General features: G+C 47.2%; 1 protein-coding gene across 1 annotated transcript in view; it reads right to left on the bottom strand.

Moving 5' to 3' along the window:
• TECTA (tectorin alpha) overlaps nt 1–14,183 on the bottom strand; it is a 63,398-nt gene extending 49,215 nt beyond the window's left edge. The window contains exons 1-5 of the mRNA XM_036887626.2: nt 12,601–14,183; nt 9,398–9,531; nt 6,481–6,768; nt 2,783–2,920; nt 2,275–2,440 (exon numbers count right to left, since the gene is read on the bottom strand). Of these exons, the coding sequence (XP_036743521.2) occupies nt 2,275–2,440; nt 2,783–2,920; nt 6,481–6,768; nt 9,398–9,531; nt 12,601–12,664 (790 nt within the window). The 5' untranslated portion in view covers nt 12,665–14,183. The remainder of the gene's footprint in view (nt 1–2,274; nt 2,441–2,782; nt 2,921–6,480; nt 6,769–9,397; nt 9,532–12,600) is intronic.
• Between the last annotated feature and the right edge of the window lie 5,577 nt (nt 14,184–19,760).

The raw sequence follows: 19,760 nt of genomic DNA, 5'->3' as shown, positions 1-19,760 counted from the left end.
CAGCAGATGTGGCTGCCTCAGTAGCCACCCTCTCTGTATCTGTCAACAGGAACATTCCATCTCAAGAGGCATTATGTTTCAGACCTGTTGAGAACAGGGCCTAAATATGGGATAATTGGTTTATTCACATTCCCAGTAGGTCACACACATCAGTCCTGAAAACAGGCCCCTCAAACCTCAGCTCTCTTGGCAGTAGGCCAAGCTGCATAGATTATAAAGACCTCCACGCAGTATAATTTCTAGCCTGCTTTCTCAGGCTTCCAAAAATGCCTTTGACTAGAGGAGTTTTGGACTAAAAGGTAGACTGCCTGACATGACTTTGTTTGCAAAATGATGATACAATATACTAGCTCTATGCAAAACTTCCCTTGCAATCACCCAGGCCAAATCCCAGTCTCATTAGATTGCTAGATGTCTAGTGGCATAAAAAAAAGCACAGAGGTCAGTATAGGGATAGTGAATGTGTCCTGTATGTGAAACCCAAGCCCCCAACTCGGGAGGAGAAGAGTGAAGTCAAAGTGGGGACTTTGCACCCGGCTGGCATCTGACCAACTCCACAGCTCTGCAAGCCACTGTTTTCCATGATCCCAGCACTTCATTGCCAGGGCTTGGGTGAGAGGCTGTCACTGGGCATCCTGGCTGCATGGCCACAGCCAGTCAGCTCTGTGATGCCTGCACCCAGAGGAGAGGCATTGGGTAGGTCCCTAGTCAAGGCCACAAAGGGGAGGGAGACAGTGGGGCACTGGTTTGGCATCTTGCACAGACTGCAAAGGCGGCTGTATTTATACTCTGCAAGGGAGGGGGACACATGCCCAAATTCCTAGTGAGCTTTGGAGCTCGATTCTTTCCTGTCCAGTGTAATATCAGCTTGGCTCCAAAACATCTATTTGTCATTCTGAACATGCAGGCTTTACAGAGCCCACGGACGCAAGGATGCCCAGACAGGCCATCCTCACAAAGGACTTCCCACGAGAGCAAAGGCAGAGGTTTCAGCCTGACCACGGTGCAGGGAATGGGGCAGAGGGCCTGGGCATTTCTGACCAGGTGCCTGTGGGCTCTTCCGTCTACCACACAAACCTGAGGCCTCCCAGGACTGCCAAGCCATGCTTTCTATCTGGTGGCAAGAGACAGTCTGAACCCTTCAGCCCAACCCAAACCTTTCCTAGACTTCTGGAAACAGTATCCCGGGGTCTTCCTCTGGTTCACAGCACCCTGCATGCACATCTATTGTATGTGCCTTCCACTGTGCCCTCGCGGTTCCCGTGGATGTCTTCTCTACGACAGCAGCAACATGGGAGGCCTGTGCCTCCAACACCTAACAGAGTGGCTAGCACCTCACTGGGACTCTCAAAATATTCTTTGGAAAGATGCAATGGCTAAATGGGTGGAGGAGCGGAGGGGTGAGTGGGTAGGTGTGAATATATGGGTGGGTGGCTGGGTGGGTGGATGGATGATTCCTTAGTTCTAGTTGCTATAGCCTCCATTCCTAGAAGCAGAAATATTAACAGACATTCTGTTTTCTGAATACTTTTAGACACATAAGGAGCAGGAACCTGTAAGCCAGGGTGTTCCTGTGAGAGCCCTGGACTGTTTTGTACATCCAAAGAGGTTTTGATAGCTCCGAGAATGCTCCAAACTTTGGAGGAAACCCACCGAGGTCCAACTACAGCTTGTTCACACGGACCTGAAGCCGGCTGAGATTCTCCCCCAATTGTGGCATGTCTTGCTGCTGCTGGGAGGATTTTAGGAGAGGCGGCCCTAAAGATGAGGACACTTTTTTCCTTTTCTCTGTCTTTCTAATCTCACTAGGAAGTACTGATTTACTCTCGTAGAGACTTGGCAATGCTCCATGTTCGCTCACTGCTGTGGATCTAAAAGTGCAGATGGCAGCGCTGGAGTGAAGATGAGGAGAAAAAGGGAAAGGGGAAAATGGCAACAGCAGCAAAAATAATGTTAAACGGAAGGGCTCCCTTCTGTCCCTCTGGCTGAGACATCACTCAAGATCCCTGTCCACTCTGGAGTCGTTCCGAAGAGGGAGTTGCACGCACACCCCAGGCAAAGACTTCGAAAACCCGCGGTGCAGCAAATGCAGGGGTTCAGCTCCTGGTGCGATGAATGTGCGTGCTAAAATTACCTTGATTCCCACTATCCAGCCGAGAGATGTCAAAGGAGAAAGGCATCAGGAAGGAGTCCGCCCCCGTGGCTTAAAAGCATGCCTGTCAGTCTAAACGAAGCACACCCGGCTCTGCCAGAGAGAAGAGGAAGGGCCTTTACCTCTAGAGGTGCAGCCATTGGCTGGGTCAATTTCCTTCCCGTCCACTTTGAATGCCCAGCGGCCTGGCACATTGACATTCGTGGTCTCTTGGATATTCACAATATCAGGAGTTCTTGACCCAGGGAGGCTGAAGAAATTGGTGATGTTTCCACCGTTAAATCCTGCCTAGTGCACAAAAGGAAGACAAGAACCTTGAGCACAAACACCACCACCATTTGATAACTTCCCCTTATTTTCAGAATCTAGCACACCTACAATGAAGAGACCCCTTTTCCTGGAGTCCCTGGGGCCACCATCCTAGGTAGGAAAGGGCTGTCTAGTTCATGCCCAACCCAGATAGAGACCTCAAAGATGGGTGAGAGTGGCCTTTCAGTCCACCTGCAAAGTCAGGTGTACTTTCTCTAGTTAAAAGCTGTTGGCAGGATTCCCTCCAGGAGGCTAAGCCACATAAGCAGAGAGTGGAGCACTTCAGAAACAGGAAGGAGGACAAAACAGAGGACCACCCACCTGTGCCATCACTCCCCCGAGACCAGTCAGGGGGTCGCCACCGCTCGCTGTCCCAGTGGTCCAGTTGATTTCATAGTAATTGAAGAGCGTGAATGTATAGGAGCCATCAGACACCAGGACAGCCTGGAAGGTGTTCACCTGCAGGATGGGAAAGCTTGGCCTCACGACTCGCGCTCCCCAGGAGCTCCTGTCCCCGGCCGAGGCTCTCTTTGCCCTGCACCCTCCCCACCCCCAAGCAGCGCAGAGCTGCCCTCACGCTCTGCCTCCTCTCTGAGTTTGGTCTTGCCTGCAGCGGGGAAAGAAAAACACATGGGACTATGCACCTAAAAGAGAAATTGGGCATAACCTAGAGGTGACTCAGAGCCCCTCTTCCAGCTCTGACTTGCAGCAGACAGCAAATTCAGAAACCCGGCTCAGCTTGTGATGATCGTGAGCACCTATAGATGGCAGCATGAGAACAGACTACAGGAAACAGTCCAGGCAAGGAGGGAGGGGCGAGCACCTGGTCCTGGGCAGGCTGGGTGGCGCGTGGGGTGCAGGGAGAAGAGCTAGCAAACGCTAGTCAGTGGTGTGGACTGTTCTCTCTCGATTTCTGGAAAACACTAATGTTGGGGAGCTGTCCTCCCCACCCCCGCTTTTACAATGGAAGCTGAAAAGTGATTTTTTAAAAGCACTTGGTAAGGGGAAATTGCTCCTCTAATTGAGCATTTATGCATCGCTTTGTATCTGCAAAATTCTCAACACTCATCTGTACATCAGACCAATGCTACGACAGGCAATTTTTCGGCCCATTCCCACCTTTTAACTTAAAAAAACTGAGGGCTGAAGGAAATGAATTGCTGGAAATTTCACAATAGCCCAGCAATAGAAAATGGGAACCAAGCCAGAGCTCCCAGTCTGTCTCTCGGTGCACTGTCATTACACACTGTCTTAATTTTAAACTTGTTAGGACAGAGATGTTAAATAAATTCAAACAAGCCTTCTGAACTGTTTCCAGAAAGAAGCTGTAGCAAGCTCTGTCCTTTACTATTTCCCTTTGCTAATCCCTGCCCCTTGACATGTGTTTTCAGGAAATTCAAATAAAAATACCATGAAAAGGAGAGGGTGTTTTGACCTTTTTCCATTCAATCCTAGCACTGTTCCCAGCTGCATGATACCATCCTGTTACCATCCTGTCAGACGCAGGAGAAGGCCCACATCCTTATCCTGTGTAATCAGACTGGAGTAGAGGATCTTGCAAGCCCCACATCTCTCATCCTAGACAGTCCCAGGGAAGCAGATGAGATGTAAGTGAAGAAAAGCCCTTTTTGTAAATGAGAACTGTCCTCTCAGGCTCCAGGCTTGCCACAGCTGATGGTGTTTACAATAGAGTCACCCTGGAATAGGCCTCCATTCTCTGGCCCCGCTCAACAACAGAGGGCAGTGAGACACAGAGACGAGTGAGCAGTCAGCTCCAGATACTCTAGGCCCACCACAGGGACAGGTTCAGAGATAGGCAGAAGGTCAAGGTCACACAAGGTCTAAAGCTAAACCTCCTTCAGACCAGGATTCTCCTTCGGGAAGGGAATTCCTTGTCCCAAAGTGAAGTTGGAAATATCTCTGGTCCAAGCAGGTCTGAGAGCACCTTGTTTCTGCTCCTAGCTGTCTCCTCAAAGCCAACCAGCCACCCGGACGGCACTCCAGCGGCCGGCCGCCCCACCTGCAGGTTCCTGCATCTCTCATGCACCCCTGCACATACGTGTTTCTTCACCAACAGGGTTAAGACTCTGCCGGATCTGTTTTTGTAAAACCAGGTTTTCTTCTGGAAAAGTCCTTTCAGAGGACTTCCAATGGTACCTGGAGGTGGCAGGTGAGGGAAGATTTCAGGAGACTTTAGACTAAACCCTGCTTGGCCTCCCTTTAGGTTCAAATCTCTTTTCTTGCACCTTGGGCAAGGTACTTAACCCCCCGACCTGTTTCCTCACCTTTAACATGGAGAGGGTGCTTATGGTAGAACATGCCAGGGAGGCTTCAGTGATATGCAGAAATAGCCTGTCACAGGGCTGGGCTCAAGGTAGCCCTCAATAGGTCCCAGTTCTCCTTCCTTCAACTTGTCCCTTCTCTGTCCTTTCCTTTTCTCTTAGGCTTCCATGAACGCTCCACCTCTTAAAAGCTTCCCACGCTCACAGTTTATTTGGCCTGATAATATGTGTTCCCGCAGAGAAGGGGGAACCTAGGACAATGGGAGGCAGAAGAGGGGGCCAGTCTCAAAGATAGGGATGGATGGACGTTTCTGCAGCTCTGGAGGACTTTATCACTTCCTCCAAGGAGCTCAAAGTACTTAGATGTTGCCTCATTCATCCTCATTGAAAGAGTTCTCACCTAGGCCAGAAATGTACTCCAAAGTACCAACCAGAAAGTATCTAAATTATCTTGCCATTTTTATTGCCAATGGAAGTTTTTTTGAAAAAACGGTGGTCAGCATTTGATGGGCATTTCTTCTCTATTTTTCCCCACTGACACTAACATTTATCGATCGCTAGCATCCTGCTTTCTAGTGCTCTAAGGTACGAGGCTTAAAGGACATAAAACATGACCCGAGGAGCCGTTACCAATCCATAACATGACGGAGGGAAATGTCTGCTTCTTTAGAGGTTATTTCTAGCCAGTGCATCCACTGTTTAAGCTTGCATCTTTCCATTCGCCAGAACCTCTTAACAACGAAGCACATTTCGATGCCCTGGTCAGAGGGTCCCGTCACCCAGTGTGCTTGTGGCAGAGCAGGTTAGAAATGCAAGGCCAGCACTTTTACCACCTCTGCCTCTAACTCAGTAGCTTCTGTTCCACCCTAAACAATGGACTCATTGCCAAGGAAATTGGAAAACAGATGGGATTGGAAATAAACCTAAGAAAGCGGAGGGCAGATTTTTGAGTGTCTTTGCTTACTGGAAGACGCGTCTGCTACTTCAGAAATCTCCACTGCCAAACTCACTGAAACGAGCTGCAGGCTTTCGTGAAAACTGGGTTCTGTCCCTTTATGGAGAAACTTGATTATCTCTACAATAATGCCAGTGATAATCTTTCTTATCTGCATGTGATTTGATTGCTCATTTGGGATTTCAGAGCAGATGTTGAAACTTTATTCATGAAATGCTTGAACTGCCCACTCCAATTAACATCAAATATGCATAATTCTAGCCCTGGTCACAATAAAGAAAAGGCCATAACATAATAAAATGAGCCAGGTCATTCGTGCCCAAACGCACCCTATTTTTCTCTTCCTACCAGGTTTTGTGGAAAAAAGAAAAGGAAATTAGCAGATGGAGAGAGAGGCTTGTGTGCCTCTGGCAAGAGAAAAGAAATCTTTGAGCCTAGCTGGGTCCCTAATCAGGTGGACTGGATGAGGCCTCTGTGCTCCAATGACTGTCCCACGACACAGGAATGCTACCTACAGCAAGACAATCGTGGTGGGGCTCTTTTTAGGCATTCATGGTGATTAGTGAAAGCGGATGACACATCTTCCGCGATATTACAGCTGGCCGGACTGGTCAGGTGTGAGAGCTCCCTGTTTCCTGGACAGTGGGTGGCAACACTTAGGAGTGTAACTCAAGAAACCAACGTTCCTCAGCTCTAGCAATTAGACCCCATCCCAGGAGTGAGGACGGACAAGAGTTAGATGTCAGGCTGTGAAGCGGAAAACGGAAAGTTTGAATGATTACAGGTGTGGTGCTGCTCCCTCCATAAAAGGTGACTTCCTCCCACGTCACAATGAAAACCCAAGTGGCAGAGAAGGTCGCCATGTCCTTGAAGTACTTCCTGATGTCCTTGGTGGCTCTTTTCAAGATGACAGGGTCTGTGGTCTCTCTGTAATAGATCTCGCCTCGAATTCCGTTGTGCACATCTGCCCAAAACGGGGCAATGAAGGCCCTCCCATCCGTCAGGGGAAAGGATTCGGGTGTGAACTGGCTCACTAGTACATTGAAGGAAACAACTCCGTTGTTATTGACCTACAAACACAAGACAGGTTTTGCACAGTGGATCTGAAACCATGACGACTTCAGAGTCACAAACCAAGACAGACATTCGCCTAATCATATCAGTGAAAATGAGTTTCAAACTACTGAATCGGAACCCCCGAACACCAGCTCCCACTGCTCGATGAGGAGGTTCGTTTACTTCCAGACAAACTCATTGGTTTTCTTTCACTTCCAATTTGTAGTCAGCATCATTTCTTATTAATAATCAGTCTCATTTTCATGTTCTCTATCCTATGTCTATTTATATTTATCAAATGCTACTGGCACGTGTGTGCACTCATGCACGCATGTGTGTGTATGTGTGCATGTTGGGCCTTGGAATAATGTGGGCAATAAAGACAATCTAGAGTCACAGATGCAAAATAGGAAAAAATAGAACAAAAAACATGGAAGAGAATGGTAAATGAAAAAATTGAGGGCTCTGAGTTAGATTTTGATGCCTATTAGCTGATAAGAGCAGTGTCAGAAAAAGAGAAATCAAATGCTCCATCATCAAAGTCAGATCTCAGGGTGAACAGTGTCTTGCTCTGGACAGACATTCTACTGATGTCACAGCCACACTGTACCCACAAGGACAAGGTTACAACCTATAGATGCCCAATTTCACGAGAGCTCTTGATGTTTGATGTCATATTTGTATAATCGCTGCATAAAAATGGAGACATGAATACTTAACACTGAATATGTAAATTGATTTCTTCATGATTAGTAAATAATTTAGTCAACTTATTAAGTTACTGAAACTTAACAGCAAATCACAGGCCAATATGTACATCAGGGACACAGGGCCTGTAAACAATTCAACATTTGCCCACATTTGCAGCTCTTTGCATTGGTAGATAAAACTGATTTAACCCTGTGGCTTGTATAGCTTCAATAGCAGAAATGCCTGTGATGGGCATACTTGCAATTCCAGGATACAGACAATCTGGAGATCATTTCCCTATGCATTCCAATTGTTTGTTATGTTCATATTACTCAGTACTAGTATGAATATTAACGGTGACCCAGATCCCACAGGTAAGTCATCGGTACCTGGGCCAAGGGTACTTCGACCTGTTTTGGAAGCAAGCATCTAGGGTGCAGAATGGAAGCTGAGAAACAACTACAAGGACAGTAAGACTCTGTCTGCAAGTAATAGCGAACAAGCTGGAGGCTTGGACAAGACCGCAGTTCTCAAAGTGCTGGAAATTTAGGGAACAATTTGCCCTCAAAGACGTCTGCCCCAAATTAAGGACCCTCCTGTGCAAGGGCAAGAATTATTCAGACTCCAGCTCACACAGTGCAGTGGAGAAAGAACTTAACTCAATACACGTGTTCTGGAGGTCTGGAAACTATGCCTCCAGAATGGAGGTCCTTATGTCTCTTGCCTCCAATATCAGGTGGATGCATTCTGGAAATTAAAATCAGTCCTTACAGACCAAGGAGGCTCTGCCACAAACAGAGTGCAGAAGGCATTTTAGGATGCCAGAGCAATGTGTTTGTCAAGGAATAATGGGCGTAACTGAAAAACACAGACTAGCAGAGGAAGCTGGTAACGACTCAGAGGTGTTTTGATGATATTCTGTGGTTATGATCACAGGTTCTCAAACCTTTGTGGGCGTCAGATCACCTGGAAGGCTCAGTGAAACACAGAATACTAGGCTCTCCTCCCCGAATTTCTGATTTAGTCGGTCTGGGGTGGGGCCTAAGAGGTGACACTTCTAACAAGTGCCTAGGTGATGCTGGTTCAAGGACCACTGGTAGGTAATGGAAGAGGGAACTGTTTTCTAGTCGGTGTCAGCCCTGAGCTATAAAACAGAATTTGGGGAAGACAGAGGCCCCAGTTGCAGAGATGGCCAGAGGTGGAGTGCCTTCCTTGGGGCAGGACAGAACAGAATAGGATGTGATGTACCTCATTCAATCTACACATGCTTGTTCAATCCTTTAAGACCAAAGATAGAAACAGGCCCAGTTTCTCTGAACTTTCTGCTCAACGTGCCACAGTCTCACCAGCAGCAAACCCAAAGATCCCAAATAACCTGGGAATGCAGGTGGCCAGGAGAGTTCTGACAGCAGATGGTACCATTTCTTCATGCAGGTTTGACAATGGGACCTACGGCATAGCTGGGACCCAATGAGGGTGGCCAATTCTGCAGAACAGCTCTCAGAAGGCTTGATTAGCCCTCTGCTATGCTCTGACTCTGCTCCAAATTGGTAGGAAGCCTAAGAGCAGCAGATGCCTAAACTTTTCGCAGCCCCAGAAGAGAAAAAAAACTGATATTCCTCCTATTGTGGTTCATGGTATCTTTTTATCTCGTCTAGTAGCAGAAATAACGTTCATGGCATTGGGGCCTCTGCTTCACTTCTGTGTTTAATCACCCGCAAAAGCAATTTATTGCCCTGTATACTCCTCTGCTATGAACATTAGCCATTAAATGTACCTCTGACTTTCTTAATCATAAAACCTATCAGCTCATGAAGTCTAGGAACTTGTCGTTCGGGCTGTCAATAAATCCTCCATTCCTAGAGCCCTGGAAGAAGGTATTTAAAATGTTTTCCTTAATGACAAACAAAGGGGAGAGCCACAGAGGCACAGTTGGGCTGCCCCTCCACTTACATAGACAGTGCGGTAAGGAACCCCGAAGAAGAAAATGGGGATGGCCAACTTAATCTCAGACGAGCTTCCATCATCTACTTTAGGGGTCTTGGTGTCATTCTGCCAAAACGGATACATGAGCTCGCCGGGCTGAACTGTCAAGAGAGACGGTTGTTAGACAGATGGCAGATCCCTCTTCCATTTGGCACGCTAATTCCCGGCCACCCCCTAACGCCAGCTCTTTTCAGTAAGTCTTACAAACTAAATGCAAATCAGACTGCCTCTTCATTCATTCTAAACCTAAACTGTGCACTGTGCATTGTCTCCTGCCTCTGGAAAGGGGAGAATCAGAGTGATACCATTTCTCCTAAGCACAAGCACTTAATGCTCCGTTTCTATGCTTCCATACATTTTGGAGAGAGCAATGGTGAAAACTGGCAGGAAGGCTGTGAAATCCTCCCTGCCTTGGGCGCTCAGAGCACTGAGAGGGGGCTGCTGGGTCTGCTGTGGCTTAGGACGGTCAATCCTCAATCAGAAGGCGAGGTGTAGAGAGGGTGGCCTGAGGCTATGGAGCTCTGCTCAGTGTTAAGGACTCTTCCCTTGTGCCTTTCCTGGAAGGAGTCCCCTCCCTCTGGCCACACACAGGGGAGGACACGAATGTCCTCTGTTCACCTGCACGCCCATGAAAAGGCTCCCTGCCCGGCTCCTGTCCGCAAAGGACAGACATGGGGCTGGGGCGTCAGGCCCCTGAGAACTCCTTGGAGAGGAGGCTCAGGGCTCCCACCCATCATCCTGGTCTAAGGGGAGCGTCATCTCACAAACACGCAGCTCCCCTCCTGTAGGCGTGTCACCACCTCTCCTGACAGCTTGGCTTGTTTCTCAGAAGTTCTCATCCAAACTCTTGCACGGGGCGGCCCAGGTCAGTGAGAGGAATCAGCCCATCTCCCCAGGGTCTCCATTCCTGAAGGCCAGGTCCAACGGCATCCGTGAAATAATCTACATTTGGCATGTAACTTTGTTCTGCCTCTGTCCTGTCTTCTCTTGGAAGAAAATAAAATAGGACATCATCTTTTCTTTCTTTTTCAAAAAATTGTTAGGTTTCGGGGGCAGTGGCAAATCCACTGGGGCTTCTGGCCTCAGTTCTTGAGTTGCCCGCTTGCCACAACCCAATGCAAACACCCCATCCCCAGGTCAGGACTGTCTCCTTGGGAAAGTCCCTACTCTGTGCTGACAGAGCTGATAGGCCCATGAGCAACTACTGGCAAAGGACTCAGCTGCGCCTTTGGGTGCCTTTCCGTGAGCCGACAGCAGTGCACGTGAGAGAATACAGAGGGACCAGGAGGAGCACAGCAGCACCTGGCCCCGGGCCGGCTTCTCTCCACCTGGCACAGGGAACTGGAGGAGATGTGCGCGGACAGAGGGCTGATCTATTTCCCACTGCTAACATCGGAGGAGAGCAGAGAAACTTAGCCCGGGCATAGCCTATAAGCCCTGACCCCCCAACCTTGGAAATCTCTGGGAAGCCAAACAAATCGGAACCTGCAGGGGTGCTGCAGCTAATGCTGTCACGGGAGCACCCAGCCGTGCTTTATTTAACGGCACAACCAGCACGCAAAAAAGGGTTCTCTGACATTTGTATTTACACAGAGGTAACAAATTCCACATTCCTAGAAGGTAAGAATTAAAAAAAAAAACTCTTTATAATCCTATCATAGCATTATGCACAGGTACTTACTAACTTTGAAGGGTGATGAACTTTCTCAAATTAATAATAATAAATTCAAGCATGTCACGGATGTGTCCTTCATGGGGAACTTTTAAGGAGAAATGCCCAAGTGTGAATGAGAGCTCAAATTCACAGCAAACTGTAATCATTTTAATAGAAATGCATTAATTGGTACTTTTTAGTGTTGGCCAATCACCTAGGAAATGGAAAACCTCTACCCCTCGTGGAGGAGACAGAGACTGCGATCATGCAGACTGTCCCCTCACCTCTTTCTCTGTTCTGAAGGGGGTGCCAATCCACGGGATTCTTCTCTCATGAGTGATCCTAACTAGTTCATGACTTTAAACGAGAAAGAATGGACAGCTAAAATGTTTCAGTTTTATAAATACAAATAATCAAGATATATAATATTGGAAATGCTTAATAGATACTCATTGAATGAAAAATGGGTGGTGCTTAATAAAGGGGAGCAGCCTTAAACTATAATAGTTTCTACCTTAGACAACATTACTGTAATAAAAATGTAACTTATAAACATCACGGCCTATCAATTGCATCAGAATTAATAAAAGAAAGACTATTCTTACCCATGCTGGCTTAAGGCTGGGAATATCACAATAAATATGTTTTCAGAGCTTTCTATTTTCACCAAATAAAGTATACTTCCTTAGAGCAGGAGTAGGAGGTTAGTGAGTGGGACCCTCTCATTACTGTGGAATTTCACACTATAGTTTGCATGCTACCACTGTTCAAATTAACCCAAACCTAGAAAAATGTTAGGGCTACACACGTCTTATAGATTTGTTCGTGCAGACTTGTTATCATGTACCAGCTGAACTAAACAAATAACACTGAGAAAGGTGCTTTCAAATTACAGCCATAAAAGTTTCCCATCTGTCTAGATTTTCTCACCTTTCTTGTCTAAAATCCAAAAATAGTAGAGAGAAATAAATGTGTGTGGCTTCTCACTTACCCTGGCCAATGCTACCTGGAGAAAAAGAAAGAATCACGGAGGGAAATAATTTTCTTATCTCACTTGGGCAGTTTTAGATCGTTGGCCATTGTACAAGGTTACAAGCCACTGACATTAATGCCATTGCAATGCCCTGATTTGGGCTAAAACAAATGTATTTTTAAAAATCAGTGCCACAAGTTAATTGCCTCAACTGGAATCAGTCACGGGGCACACACACACCTACCTTATCTACTCTTAATGAAAATGATATGCATTGTCATAAACACCTGCTTCATTCATGTGGGGCAACCTGGTATATACAAATCGTGTTCGAAGTTCAATAAGAAAAAGTAGGAATGTAAGTGAACATCATTCAGAGTTAATGTATTTTGCCCTTGACAACAGAATTTGATTTGCATTTTTCTTGCTGTATCTGTAAACACATGTACACCTGCCCTGACAATTACGGTTCCAACAAAAATGTCTCTTTATAAATTCAAGAGCATGCTAATCAAGAGCTTTATGGAATTCTGTAGTACTCACCTTGGTGCCGTACAAGTGCGAAGATGAAAGAGACCCAAATTCTAAGTAGTGATGAATAATTCATCCTGGAATTTTAAAAAGAAAAAGAAAAAAAAAATCGCCAGCTTGCCAGAGTAAATAGAACACCAGGTGTGTCTGGTGGCAAATCCCAAAACACATCACAACCATCATAGACCAAATTCACATGACAACAACAGCTCTGAGTCAGGCTGGAATTCCCTGAATGCTGGCAGGTCCTCCTAAATTCACCCTTCATGAAAAAATTAGACTCCCCTGTGAGAAGGCAGTTTGGAAGTGTAATGAGATCATTCAAATTGTCAGGAAATTATACAAAATTATATAAAATTGGTAAAGGCTGGGCATCTACTCTGCAGTAACTAGAGCCCTGAAAAAAAATGGGATCCGACCCTCAAGATGCAGGTCCCACGGCTGTGTCTCTACATCGGACCTCCATTCTTTGTAAGATCTGGTTCTCACGGCAGCTGTCCATCAGGATCAAATAAAAGTTGATTAAAATGTAAAGTGTTTCTACAGGTGGGAGGATTTAGAGTTGGCCATCACCTTCTCTACCATATGGAGCCAATCCATCATTCTGAAGTACTGACCAGATTCGTGGGTTATAAGACTCTGTCCACTGACCTCCCGTAGTGAAATGAATGACAGGTTGGTAACCAAAGGGAACCGTGCCAGGATTGCTCCTCGGAATCACAATAAACATAGAATCCGGTACCAGGCAAGTAATTAGTTCCAGCAAATTAATTAAAGAAGGAACATCACAAAAGGGAGCCTCTTTTCATTTAGTTACGATCGGTTGAACTGGTGGCATTACCCTCCGCCAGGAGCACGGACAGCCTGTGCCGCTCCGCAAAACCGAGGTGCAGACACATAGGCAAGCTCCGAGTTCCACAGACGCCTGCCTGACAGTGCGCGGAGGCCATGAGGTCTGCTCCTGACAGCGTTCTTAAAAAGAAAACCCCTCCTCTTATTATTTGAAGCGACCACAATTCTTCAGCCCAGCTTTCATGGAAAAACCAGCGGATTTACCTTGTGAGAATGTTACCGTTCATCTTCAGCTGTCAGGCATACACAGTGAAACCTCAAGCATATAATAGAGAGCAGCCAGTTCTGCCGAACACGGTACTGAGACGCTAGCAGAGATCACACACAGCTTTAGCAGAGGCAGATGCCCTGCGAGGCTAAGACTGGAACCCTTAGGGAAACAGTTCAGAGAACAGGAAGGAGGATTCATTTAAATATTTGTATTTATGAAGAATGTCACTAACCTGTTCTGTAGAGACTGGAGGAATTGAGTCACAAATATTAAGCCAAATCTTGGTAAACCCGGAAAAACTTAAGTGAGACAAGGATTCATGTCAGTTCGCCCCCACTTGCTGCCAACTATTTCTGATTCCCGAAATGATGTCTGAATCCCCTACTCTTAAAACGAAAAATTCAGTTAGTCCTGCGCTAGAGTCAGATAAGGGTTGAGTTGCCATCAAGTTTTTTTCTATTGATTAAGGAAAAGTAAATCTAAAGATCAGTTTCAGGATTGCGTAGAGAGGTTCTTTTCCTGAAAAACTAGATCTTTTCTTCCCCCTTTAAAAAAAAAAAAAAGTAGATTCAGATGGAAATGTCAGCTACTTGGAGCTGAAACCCTGGTCCTTTCTGATTGGAATCACTTTGCACTGAACAGCACAAAAGAAAACCCCCCTTTCTACCTTTGTACCAGAAAAAAAGGCAACCGTATAATGTTACAGAATTAGCATCCACCGGCACGGGATTAAAACTCCAAACAAACCTGCTGCCTCCACATTTAAATGCAGTTGGTTTTCCACTAGTCTTTTTTTGTTTCTCTGCTTTTGAACATTTGCCACAGATAGGCTCCGCTCTGTTTTTCACAGGTATGCATGAAGTATTTAAAGAAACTTTCTCAGACTTTGCTAGGCGTGAGTCCTTCCCCTTTCCTCGCCGATGCACCGCTGCCCAGCATAAGCCAGGGCGTTTCCCAGCAAAGCCGAACGAGGTGACCAAAGGGTGGCATGCACTTTCACAAGGGAAAAGCAGACTGTGCCCCGGAAAACTGCACTGCTGGCCAGTGAGGGTCCTCGCAGGGAGGGCAGGAGGATAGATAGACCCCTCCTGACAAAATATTTGCAGTAAGTAAATGATTTAAAAGGCATTGGGAGCAAGGTTAAAAACCTGTTCTGTTTGATACAGAAAAATTCCCTGAGGCAAAAACTAAGTCTACTATTCAAAATATTTAAAGTGAAATTTGATAAAAAAGGATTCACTTGAATGTAGCAGGAAAAAAAACCTCTCTGTAAATCAATGCAAATTTTTAAACTACTCCAAATTTTTCACTGACCAGACATGTAAATGCTGACTATACAAAAAAAACCACATAATTCCAGCTTTGAGCTGGTTGTCCTAAAATGGCCAAGAGTGTTTGGGGGACTGATTTTTTACTCTTGCTTATTCCATATTTTTTCCAATCACCTGTGATCATTCGGTAGGTCTTACACATTAAGCTTCCCCTCTCACTAGCATTCTGAATCCTCTGCCTATCTTCACTTAGAGATATAGAATGACTATTTTCCTCTGAAAGGCACATGTTTATGTAACAGAAAATCTAATTTGGGTGGTGACTATTACTAAAAACTTAAGCACAAATCCAAGACCCACCTAGAAGAGCCTTCTCCTTCCTCAGTCTTTATTAAGGCTTTTTAGTCCAGTGGACAATCTAAAGGTCTTGGAGCAAAAGGGAAGGCAGACTCTATTTTAAAATCTGCTAGGGGCATGCTGTTGGCTTTGGCTTGCTTTCTTCATGCACTCAAGGACATGTATACCTCGGCCCTTTGGGCCCAGATTAAATGCTTCATCTTTCTCGAGCAGCACGTTACTGGGAGAACCGCCATGTGGGCATAAACCAGACACACAGGATGGTGGTGTCAAGGAGTCAGGATGCCTTGAGAATCCTGCTGAGAGCGAGTGCCCGGTGCTTGAGGAGAGGCTGGTCAGGCTGATCCCAGGCTGGGCTGGGTGGCCCATCAGTGAACCTGTATTCTGGCTGTGCCCTCGGGAGTCCAGACGCAGAACTGACGACAACCTCTTTTTATGCCCTGTGGGCAGGAGGCCTTATTTTGTTGAAGGTGCGGAATGAGCAAAGCTTTCTGACAAGATGTAGACCAAAGGTGGCGTGGGGCTGGCTTGGAGCTAGAAACCCAAGATGTGTGCCTATACGCAGGGCAGAGATGGAGGCTGCTTTTCGGGCAGGAAGACCTCAAACCAAACAAACAAAATTTAAAAATGTAAGTCCCTAAAAACAGGTAGGATGGGCCTTAAATGCTGATTGTTTCTGGTTTGCTTTCTTTTGTTTTCTTAAGCATCTTACACCTTTTCTGTGAAAGAGAGTCAGATCTGAGCTAGTTTGAAACAACGCCGTGAGCAGTGAGGTTGACCAGCAGCCTCCAGCCCACAGCTCCTCAGGCCCAGCCTTGGTCCAGACCCCAGCCAACGGCAGGGCAGGGTGGTAGGACCCCGGCCCAAAGCAGGACTTCCCCAACAGGCAGTGTGGCTCTGGAGAGTCCAGTTGAGCTGATGTCAAGTGCTCAGCAGAAGCAGCTGTATTGTGCCCAAATCAGGGCCCAATTGGGAACACCCTGTACTTGTATAAATAATATACCATATATATAAAATTTATATTTGGGAGTTAGTATACATACACATACGTATGTGTGTGTGTGTGTGAGGTGGCATTATCTGGGTAGATACACCCAAAGACTTAGACTCTCCAGATTTCTCAAAATCTCTGGGTCCTCAGACATGTCCTATTCCACCTCAGTAAGTGCTGAGAGTTCTCCCAGCTCAGGAAGACAACAGAGAGAACTTCTCCCCAGAAGGTAACCGTTACCACCCCCGCCATCTCCTCTCCTGACTGCTGGGCCTCGGATCAGGATGGAATCTGGCCCTGATCAGACACATGGGATCTGGTGAAGGAGGAAAGGGGCTGTACCCCAAAGTGGCTACAAGACTTAGCTACCATGCACTGCCCATGAGCTTGGATTGTGAGGGTGCCAATCAAGTGGACTGGGCCATTGTGCAGCATAAGGGGAGGCTCGCTGGCTCGGGGACACTTCCCAGGGATATAGGCTTTAACACGGGAAAGGTCCCCAGGGGACAATGCAAACTCACTGCCAGGGAAGCTCCTCGAGGCCTGGAGAAAAGCGATGGCCCACATGGAGGGAGGCTGAAACGCCTGGCTTACCGTGGCAGATGGCAGAAGAGATTAAAAGGCTCAGGGAAGCGAACATGCTGGACCAGATTATGACTTGAGCCTGGAAGACCCACCAGATGATCATGTTCCTCGGGAAGGCCCAGAGGACAGACGCATCATCCGTCAAAGCCACAGGAATATGCTGGTGAGAGAAGCGCCCGTGTCACGGAGAGGCTCAGTAATGGCTCATCACCTAGAGGCCCCGCAGGCCAGGGCTGATGGCCGGAGAGCTGATCACAGACCTCGGCTCTCTGACAGCAGTGGAGGGATGGGCGCCTCCCGCTATGGAGAACAGGTGGCAGCAGTCTGTGCCTGAAGCCAGGGGGTGAGAACCTTCGTGATAACGGAGTAGAGCAGGGCGGCGGCCAAGGGCGCCCAGTGCACAGTTAGGGCGATGACTAACAGAGCATGGCAAGGCAGAGGGGCAGGAGAGAAGGAACTGCTTACGGTGGAGAATAAAAATGGGCAAGAATGGTTGAGCAAGAGGCTGAGGGCACTTGCCCCCCAGAATCTTGATCCCTTGCTCAGTTAGTGGATCTGAGTCAGTTTAAACGTCTGTAATCTATAGACTGAAAAAGCAACCAGGTCCCCATAGAGGACCCTACAGCACCATGTCAAGCATGCGCAGTGACGATCCTCGCAGTCCTTCCCTGGAAGCCCCAGGGCCATCTACCCAAGTGACTGCAGCCTGGGGGAAGGGGAGTGCCTAGACGTTTTGAGATCAGCTGGACAAGGTTTGCGTTAGCACTTAAGCCTGAATGCCCTGTTGGAGTGGGAACACATGGGGCCCAGGTGTGAAAGGGAGTCCTGGCCAGTCCAGCTTCCAGTGGGTCCACAGGGGCTACGGACACACCCGGATGTTATTTTCCAAGTCCCAATATACAAGTGGGAGTGATGTGCTTGGCACATTGGGTCCTTTGCCTTAAGGGTAAGAGCTTTATAGCAAGGAAGGAGACGGATCCCCCAGGCCAGCCAGAGGAGCAAAGACAAGAGTATTGCATTCTAGAGTTGGGGAAGGATGGTAAAAAGCAGTGTCACTAAACAGCAGGGCTGGGGAACTCTGTCACGTCTCCCTTTGACTGGCCAAGAGGGAGCCTGGAGAATGACTAAGGACTACTGCAAGGAAACAGTATTTTTGCTAGAGCCCATTAACATGGCTTCAGACACATTATTGCTGGCTGCTCATTGGGCAAATGCATTTTCCCCCTATCTGAATCAGGAACAAGGAGCAGAAATAACTTGTGTTCCAGCGGAAACAGACAGCAATATATGTTTATACTTTTGCCCCAGGGCTGAGATCTGGACTATCTTGATCCTAGAGAAAATCATCTTGACTCATCAAGTTGATTACATCAAGCTGACCCGACACAGTGAGCAAGAGGTGGCTAGCAGGAAGGAAGCCGTGGTGACATGTGCTCCTGAAGGTGGGAGATAAATCCTTCAAAGGCACAGAGCTAGTGCTTGAGTATTTCAGGAAATCAGTGGTCAGGGACATGATGGCACCTCCCCTCCAAAGCAAAAGACACATTGTTGCAACTTCTCTACAAAGAATTCTTCCTCCTGTAGGTTTCTTTGGGTTCTAGAGGCCACACATTCCATACCTAAGAAAACTGCTCCAGCCCACATTCTAGGTGATATGGAATTCAGCCAACTTTGACTTGGGCTGAGAGTGTGGAAAGAATGTTGTAGCAACACCTTGAGGTGTCAGTGGTAGAAGAGATGAAACGTGGAGTTTATTGCAAACTCCACTGGGACAACCACAATCTGGCCCCTGGCACACTGGAGCAGGGTCATACCATCTGCAGCAAAGAATAATACACCTCATGAAAATCAGCCTCTGGCATGCAACTGGGCCCTGCAACGGAACATTGGACCAAGATACAAGTGACCATGTGTCCACAACTTCCCATCATGAGCTGGGCCCTGATGGACGCACCAAGTCAGTCAGTAGCAATCTACCATATGATGGGAATGGTGTATCAGCAACTGGCAATGAGCAAACTGCCCGATTAGGTACTCAGACTCCATGTTGCCTGCCATAGTTGTGCCAGTACCTTCCCAACCCAGATCACACATACGGCCACATGTTGGGTGGAGAGTACATATGACAAGCTGGAGGAGGAAGAAAAAGCCTAAATTTGGTGTATGGATGGATCAGCTTGCTGTGTGTATGCAAGCTGAAGGCATATGGTGGCTGACACTCAGGGATGGCCTTGAGATACAATGGTAAGGGAACATCTTCGCAATGTATGGAGTTTTTGGTGATACATCTTGTCATGTACTTTGTGTCAAAGGAAAAGTATTCTTAAGTTAGAACATGTAAAACCCATAGGCAGTGGTGAATCACGTAGCCAGCTGGACAAGCCCTGGAAGGAAAAAGCTCGGAAAATCCGTGACAAGGAGGTTTGGTGTAGAGACATGTGGACAGACAGATGGGAATGGACATGAAGTGTGAAGATCTTTGCATCAGATGTTAACACCCACAAGAAAGCATTCACTACAGGAGAGGGACTGAACAACTGAGTAGACAAGATGACTTGGCCAGTTGATGTCAGGCAGCCTCTGCCCATGTCGGTACGATGGGCACGTGTATGAAGTGACCATGGCAGCAGCAGGGATGGTAGCTATGCACCGAAGTCAGTGGCATGAACTCCCACCCAGCAAAGCCAATCTAGTCACCATTGCCTTCGAGTATTCAACCTGCCAATAACAGAGACCAAAGCTAATCCCCCAGTATGTCACTGTTCCTCAGGAGACCACCCGGCCCCTTGATGACAAAATGACTACACTGGGCCACTTTCATCCTGGAAGGGTCAGAGGTTCCTTCTCACAGGAAGAGACCTGTGTTCTGGATATGGGAATGACTTTCCTGCCCATAGGGCCTAGC

This window comes from Manis pentadactyla, chromosome 13 (assembly GCF_030020395.1).
Source record: "Manis pentadactyla isolate mManPen7 chromosome 13, mManPen7.hap1, whole genome shotgun sequence".
NCBI classification, from domain to species: Eukaryota; Metazoa; Chordata; class Mammalia; order Pholidota; family Manidae; genus Manis; species Manis pentadactyla.
Note: the sequence above shows the minus strand (reverse complement) of the source record. Positions and strands in the feature narration are given on the sequence as shown.